Consider the following 8,202-nt stretch of genomic DNA (forward strand, 5'->3'; position numbering starts at 1 on the left):
TGTCTCTAATTTTTCAGTAAAGGGATTCACGAAATGAGGTTAACTGGTTAGATTGATTAGATTTTATACTTAGATGAAAGGATGGAAGTTATCTGTTGGGTGTGGACCGTAATTTGTGGTCCAATCGGGTGGACCTCAGACATTTTCTTTCCAAAGTATCTCCTTTGGTAGGCTGTCAATGGGCCGGTCCTGGGGGTAGTCTCGGCCCGGATTTTAAACTGACTGATTTTGGCGGGCCTTAGCCCGGCCCATTGACTCCCCTACTCTTTGGTGAAGTCGTTAGTTATTTGAGGGGAGTTATTTTATACTGTAGCCGTGTGTGGCGCTTGGTACTCAGGCACTTGGGCATGATACACGTGTAAAATATTAAATCAAATCAACCAATAAATTTGTTGAAATTACTATTGTGTAAGTTATAGTAAAAAGATTGTATTGATTGAAGGATCCTGATCTCTGATTCTTGGACACTTGTTTGTTGGAATGAGACCATTGGATTTCTCATTTTCAACCGTCGAATAGAATATCGAAGTATCCGGTATTAAGATAATCAAATAAGCTTAATTTTTAATTTTTATACTTCTACAACGGTGCACGTAATTTGGACGGCTTTATTTGAATGATCTTATTCCACGTATGCAATCCTAAGCAATTTTAAGTGCCTGTGTGCCATGCCATCATCACCCTCAACCAGAGTATCAAAGTTTTTATCTTATTCGAGTTGAATTTCTGTTGGCTCTTTCTGTTTGTCCTGTTTGGGTTCTTTGTGCTGGGTCTCTCTCTCTCTCTCTGATCTTTGAGCTGGGTTCTCTCTCTCTTTATTGATTAGTTTGGGTTCTTTGAGCTGGGTTCTCTCTCTCTCTCTTTGGTTCTTTGAGCTGGGTAAATGGGCTCTCTCTCTCTCTCTCTCTCTCTCTCTCTCTCTCTCTCTCTCTGTATTGGTTACTTTTGAGTTCTGGAGTTGGGTTATCACTTTTGCTCTCTTTGCATATCTCTGTTTTGAGCTATAGTTGGGGGATGGAGGAGAGATATGAGCCGTTGAAAGAACTGGGGTCAGGGAACTTTGGGGTGGCGAGGCTGGTGAGGGATAAGAAGACAAAGGAGCTGGTTGCTGTCAAATACATTGAAAGGGGGGAGAAGGTAATATTTCATCAAACTACATTGATCGATAGATAGTTCATGTTCTTTCTTTCTTTCTTTTCTTTTTTTCTTTTTGGCGATTGAGATTGGTATTTGTTGTCTGTTTTTTTTTTCCTCCTTTGAATTTGGATTTTGGATGAGATCTAAACTTTCAATTTTGCAATTCAAATGGTGAATGGACGATGGTCCAAAAATCACAATGTTTGGACGACTCTAGCCCTTTACTTGGTGGAATACAAACTGACTCTATTTGCAGTAAAATAAAAATCTGCAACAGCTCCCATTAAATGAGGAATGGCCCATTGACTAGATGGTTAAGATAGTCCAATCAAAATAAATTTTGGTAAGGGGCCAATCAATGGCTGAGCTCGCAAGATGCACGGTTCGGATCATCATAAACATGTGCCAAGTGTGTGGTACACAATCTGGAACCAGAAAAGGGCATGCTGGAGGCAGGCAGTCAGCCGCCTTTCTTATTTTTATTTGTGAAGTGTAACTTTTTTAACATGTTTTATCCCCATGAGTGGGTTTGGATTTGGGTTTTATTAGGAATGGAATATGGATTTCAGTTGTTTCCTTTGTTTTAAATTTATGCTTTTGTTTCAATTAGTCGGTCCTTATTGTTGCTGTATAGTCTTATCTATACTATCAATGGTGGGATTCTCCATTATAATTACAATTGATTTCTGATGTTTAGGAATTTGGTTCTTTCTCATCGGTTTGAAATTTGTGGTTGCTTTTTTTTTCCCTTAGTTTCATGTTTGGCTTGGGAGTTAATTAGGGGAAGGTAAGGGAAAGAAAAATTGTGACATAAGAGGTCGGTAAATTGATATCAATACTAGGGGGAAGGAAACCCTTTGCATTTGTTTGTTTTGCTAAAGAAATTGTGAAGGAAAGTGCTTTCCCTTTACATTTCCCGCAGTTGGTTTGCAAGTTTTAAAGGGAAACCTCTCCCCTCCAATTTTGGCATTTAAAATATCACATCAGAGGGAAAACTATTTTCCTACCACTTAACTTTTTCAAAAGAAAAGGAAAAAAAAAAAAGAAGACAGTTTTACTCTCTTTCTTAAGCTTACTCTCTTTCTTTCTCTCTTTTTATATAATATATATATATATATATATATATATATATATATATATATATATATATATATATATATATATATATATATATATATATATATATCAAATCAAAGAAAAATTATTTACTTTCCCTAGTTTACCCTCAATCCAAACAGGCCATTAGGCTTCTTCTTCTTCCTTTTTTATTGTCTGAAATTTTGTCATTGGGCTCAGATTGATGAGAATGTGCAGAGGGAAATCATCAACCATAGATCATTAAGGCATCCGAACATTGTCCGGTTTAAAGAGGTATGATACTCCTTTTATTACATTCGATACTTTCAGCTTTCAATTCATCATAATTGTTTGTGGATGATTAGTGTGATAGCGATTGATATCATGGCTAATCCATAGAAATCACTGGCTTCCTTTTGTTGTGTTCTCTTCCTCCGAGACAACCTCTGTATGGAAGGGAAAAAAAAGAAGAAGGGTTGCTTCCGATTGCTTCATGTATTGTTTCGGTTGAAATTAGACTACATTTCTTTATCTAATTAATTAACCTGGGTGGGAACGTATGTTGATATTTCAGAAGTTCTAGACAGGTGAATCTGATTTCCACTCAATACCAAATCTTTTTTCATTTAGGATCAGTAGTCAATAACCAATGGTTAAAAGGCAGATCAAATGGCAGGCGTGGCTTTCATTTTTATTTTATTTTTTTTGCATAGTTTATTATAATGCAAAGCTATCAGAACTGATCAGGTGTGGAGATTTTTGTTTGATGAAATTGATTAGTCTTGAGGGTTGAATTTCAATTGAGGAAGGTCTTATATTGTTCATTTATTTTTCATCGCGAGTTATGAAAGAATGTTAAGGTTTTTAACATCAGTAGAAACTTTCGAGTTCTGTTGCTTATTTATTTGACCGTCCAAAGGTATTGAGAAATGAGAGTTAAAATTCTTTGCCAGATCCAATTATTGTGATTTAGAGGCCACTAACCCACCAAATAAAGAAAGAAAATCATGGAGAAGGTGGAATTATCTAATCCAACTAGCGTAATGTTGGCGACATCCAATCTCCATGATTTGAATGTAATTGGTTTTTACGAATCTCATATGCAAGTATGATAAAAATTCATTGCAACATAACAGATTGTTTTAGTTCTATTTGCAAGCTTATTGGATTATGTTCTCCCTGTAGAGACAAAGTGGTGCCCATGAAGATTACAAAGATCATTGATTAGATTATATCATATGTATATAATATAGTCCTTTGACGTAGAATATTTCATATTTTGGCATGTTTTGGCTGGAGATCTTATCTCTGCACGCATAAAACACATGTTGGGCAATGCAAATAATACAAAAGAGTCCCTGTTTGCTGATACCCACTGTTACCTTGACATGGTATCAAAGCGGTTGATTTGGGGGCTGTTAATCACTGATTTCATTATCCCCCAACTCCTCCTGGCTACCAGCATGACCATCCGGCTCACCTTGTTTGCCTCTACACCCCCACATATGACAATTTGCACATCTGATGTGCAAAAGATCTCCACGTGTGCATGGACATGCGCATACTTGAAGGCAGAACCCTGGACACAGTATGATTACACCCACAGACAATTAACCCCAAGAATCATGAGTAGAACAAAGTGAACACTACAAGTGCATCAGCTGTGTACAACTAATGCATGGAAACAATATAACTCAAATATCGTGAAAGAATTTCTTACAAGAATATCCATCCATTTCTTTTGTGACCATGAATATGTGATTAATATGAGAAGATTGTTGGAGCTTTCAGGTTCCCATGGAAAATTTCTTGCATGGATCCGAAAACATGGAGAACAGCTTTTTGGTTATTATTCTCCTTCAATTTAGTGCTTTTCATGCAGGTTGTTTTAACACCCACACATCTCGCAATCATCATGGAATATGCTGCTGGAGGTGAGCTCTTTGAGAAGATTTGCAGTGCTGGACGATTTAGTGAGGATGAGGTCTTGGAATCGTAACTTTTTTATTTTTAATTATTGCTTTCATTTCATTGCATGTCATCATTCTTTGGGCATGCTTTTTTTGTGTATATCAAAGCTCTATCTATCGCTAATAAAGTCATTAGCTGTCTGTCCGGTGATGGCTGCTTTTGCAACAGGCAAGATTTTTCTTTCAGCAGCTAATATCTGGAGTCAGCTACTGCCATTCCATGGTAAGTCCTGCATTGTTTTGGATTGGATGATGTCTATGCTATTTAATTCATCTTAAAGAAGAATTAGGAACAACCACATCGCAATTTCCTTTATTTGGATCCGTACTAGGTTCAAAATCACAATTATGTTATTTTCATGTTGGAGTCGAGGGCTTGTTTGGATTGTATGAAAAGAAAAGTACACTTATTATCCAGTGATGTATTCCCATGGTTTTTGTGAGCACTTTCCAAACATGGATTCCATTTTTGGGGGTTTGGATAGCAAGTGGAAATCTCATTTTCCTCTCACCAAAAACACCTCGTATCTTATACCTGAGAAATTGACTATGGTGTTTGGATATTGATTTGTTAGTGGAATCCATCATTTCCCTTGCTATCCAAGCATAGTGAAAAGTCCCGAACAAGGAAAAGTGTTTATAATTTTCATTTCATTTATTTCTTTTTCCACTATCCAAACAGCCCCAAATGGAATTTAACTGAATTTTGAGGGCTCCTTGATCAGTCTGAATACTGAGTTTTTTAACAATCTGACCATTTCTGTCTACCGAGCTAATTATTGTGACCCAAACGAAGGGTGCATCCAAATGCAACCTCACTGATCTAAAATCAATGAGCAGGAAATTTGCCACAGGGACCTTAAACTGGAAAATACACTCTTAGATGGGAGCCCAATGCCGCGCCTTAAAATATGCGATTTCGGTTACTCCAAGGTAGTCTCTGTTAGGTATATGGTATTTGTACTTTATGTCAATTCAGAAACAAGGCTTGAATGTTTAATGGTTTCCTTGTGTTGGATTGTAGTCCGCATTGTTGCATTCGCAACCCAAATCAACGGTAGGGACGCCGGCATACATTGCTCCAGAGGTTCTATCACGAAAAGAATATGATGGAAAGGTAACTTGCTCTTTTTAAGTGAAATGTAGTGTACCAAACTATCCAATGCACTAATCATGTTCTATAGTTTAAGCCACTGGTTAGATATTTAAAATCAGCTAAGTTCATGTCCATTTCTATGCAAGTGGTTTACTCGGTTCGTGATTGAATTTATGCCAAGTTGGTTTTCTCCCTGGTATGATTATCTTTGAATGTGGTTTTGTGCAGATTGCGGACGTTTGGTCATGTGGGGTGACACTGTATGTGATGTTGGTGGGGGCATATCCATTCGAGGATCCTGAGGATCCTAGAAATTTTAGGAAGACAATTGGGGTAAGTAATCTTCACAAAGCTTAGGAGAATCGTGATTCATGTAAGTTGGGGTGTGTTTGGATGTTCAATTCAACGGAACTGAATCTTGTTCAAGTCACTGTAATGAGAATGACCAATGAAGGCCATCACCATTTAAAGTCATAATGGCAACCAAACCCTTAAGTTCAATTTCGTGCCATTCGAGTTGGACTTAAAACAGAAGTAATGCAATTTGAGGGCCAGACTCTTGTTGACTCTTTATTGAATTGAGTAAAATTGCAATTCAATTCAATTGAACATCCAAACATAGCCTTGACTTCACTTGCAAGCTCACTCCTCTAACTTCTGTTTAAATTCAATTCCACACCATTCACGTTGGACTTGAAATGAGAATAATTTCAATTTTGGGGGCCATCCTCTCATCAACTCTTTATTGAATTGAGTACAATTGCAATTCAATTCAATTGAACATCCAAATGCAGCCTTGACTTCACTGACAAGCTCATGCCTATCACATCTGTTTAATATCAATTCCGTGCCATTGAAGTCGACTTAAAACAATAGTAATTGCAATTTGGGGGCCAGCCTCTCATTGATTCTTTATTGAATTGGATGAAATTGCAATTCAGTTCAATCAAACATCCAAACACAACCTTCTCTTCATTGACGATTCACCCTTCTGACTTTTGTTTTAAGTTCAATTCCATGCCATTCGAGTACTCGAAACAGTAGTAATTGCGATGTGTGGGCCTCTCATTGAATCTTTTTTGAATTCGGTAAAATTGCAATTCAATTCAATTGAACATCCAAACACAGCCTTGACTTTGCGCTAACAATTTCACTCCCCTGACCCCTAACAGAGGATAATGAGCGTACAATACTCCATACCAGACTATGTTCGCATATCAGCCGAATGCAAGCATCTTCTTTCTCGAATTTTTGTCGCCGACCCATCAACAGTAATCTCCTGGACGTTGATTCTCTACCTATTTTTTCTCTAGTTTCAAACAGAATTATTAAACTGTTCTTCATTTCTCATTGAAGAGAATCACAATCCCAGAGATAAGAAACCATCCTTGGTTCCTGAAGAACTTGCCGGGAGAGCTGATCGATTGTGAGAAAACAAACTATGAGGATGTAGGCAGTGGCAGCCTGTCTCAGAGCATTGAAGAGGTAATGCGGATCATACAAGAAGCACGAACACCCAGCGAAGGCCTGAAGGCCGACGGTCAGTCCGTCGCAGGGTTGGTGGACCTCGACGACACTGACACCGATATCGAAACTGAGGAAGTAGATGAAGGTGGCGATTTTGTAGCAAGGGTGTGAACATTGCCCTGTAATAACACTACTGCATGGTTTGTGCAATGTGTGACTGCACACTAGTCATCGTACAGTGGCATAAAAGATTGTATGCAGTCGACTGTAGAGTGGGGCCCACGTAGGCGTGATGTCTACGCCATCCCCACTATGAAAATGCCATTATCTGTGAAAGTTATGATGTGGCCCACCCGATGATTCGAATCAGGTCAATCAAAGCATCAGGTGAGCCACATCATGACTTTCATGGCTAATCCCATTTTCATGGTGGGGTGCATCGTTTGGACGGATTGGATGTCATGCAGATATGATGTGGGCCCCACCTAAAGTCTACTGTATGTGGTGCATCGACGGTGGGACCCACACAGTCTACTTTATTTGATCATTTCTTTGTTTGAATGCACTGATGGAAGTTTGCTTGCTAAAAATGTAGGGTGTTGGAAAGTAGTGTTTGTATAGCACTTGGATTGGATTGTGTTGGAAAGTCATCTGGCTGCTATCTGCTTGCTTTTTATCTACCGAAGTTAAACTGTAGTCCGCCAGCTGGGCCATGTAGATCACGCTCTGGTGATCGAGACCATTGTTCTGCTGCATCCGACCGTGGATGAACTACAATCCAAAGATCTCCTAGATTGAAATATCCTCGCCACCTATCTTTAGTTTTTTTTTTTCCGGCTGAACGTGGATCATTGCTGTATTTCTTTATGAACCATCTCCCGCCGAGATCTTTTGGGCCTAGTCCGTCGATTGAAGGAAGCAACAGATTAGCGGTCTGGGTTAATCGGATATTAAGTTTTGGCAAATGGTTCCCACTGTTCAGTCATCTAGATCTTGAGCTTTCTTGTCGGACCACGCCTCAAGATATTTCCAAGTGAAATGCCCTGACGTCCACGTTGGGCCATTTTCTCAGAAGAACATAGTTTATTGCCCTATTTCGTTTCCTGTCCATCTATTTGCAGGCGAAAGAAAGAAAGGTTACATCCTCGATTTGGGGAAAAAATTTAGCCATGGCCGATTCAGAAAGAATCACAGTAGACCAATGGCCTGGATCAATGATTTTTGTACCCCACCTATATATGTATAGTTGGGCTCCAAAAATTCTTTAATTACAAAAAATATTACAACATATTTCGTTTGCTGTCCATCTATTATAATATACTTTCATTTCAAAATTCTTTAATTTCAAAAAATATTTATTACAATATTCATCAATTCCAACATTTATCACATTCATCTATTACAATTATATAATTCATTTATTATAACATCATTTCATTATAAAAATTTACCAAT

The 8,202-nt window shown here is 38.2% G+C and overlaps 1 protein-coding gene across 1 annotated transcript; it reads left to right on the plus strand.

Moving 5' to 3' along the window:
• Positions 1-750: 750 nt before the first annotated feature.
• Positions 751-7,370, plus strand: LOC131233309 (serine/threonine-protein kinase SAPK3-like). Its single transcript, XM_058229969.1, has 11 exons — positions 751-816; positions 854-879; positions 1,008-1,137; positions 2,434-2,508; positions 4,097-4,198; positions 4,354-4,407; positions 5,025-5,117; positions 5,209-5,301; positions 5,509-5,613; positions 6,453-6,551; positions 6,637-7,370. The coding sequence occupies exons 3-11, from the start codon at positions 1,015-1,017 to the stop codon at positions 6,916-6,918; spliced, it is 1,026 nt and encodes a 341-aa protein (XP_058085952.1). The 5' UTR covers positions 751-816; positions 854-879; positions 1,008-1,014; the 3' UTR covers positions 6,919-7,370.
• Positions 7,371-8,202: the final 832 nt, after the last annotated feature.

This window comes from Magnolia sinica, chromosome 18 (genome assembly GCF_029962835.1).
Source record: "Magnolia sinica isolate HGM2019 chromosome 18, MsV1, whole genome shotgun sequence".
NCBI lineage: Eukaryota > Viridiplantae > Streptophyta > Magnoliopsida > Magnoliales > Magnoliaceae > Magnolia > Magnolia sinica.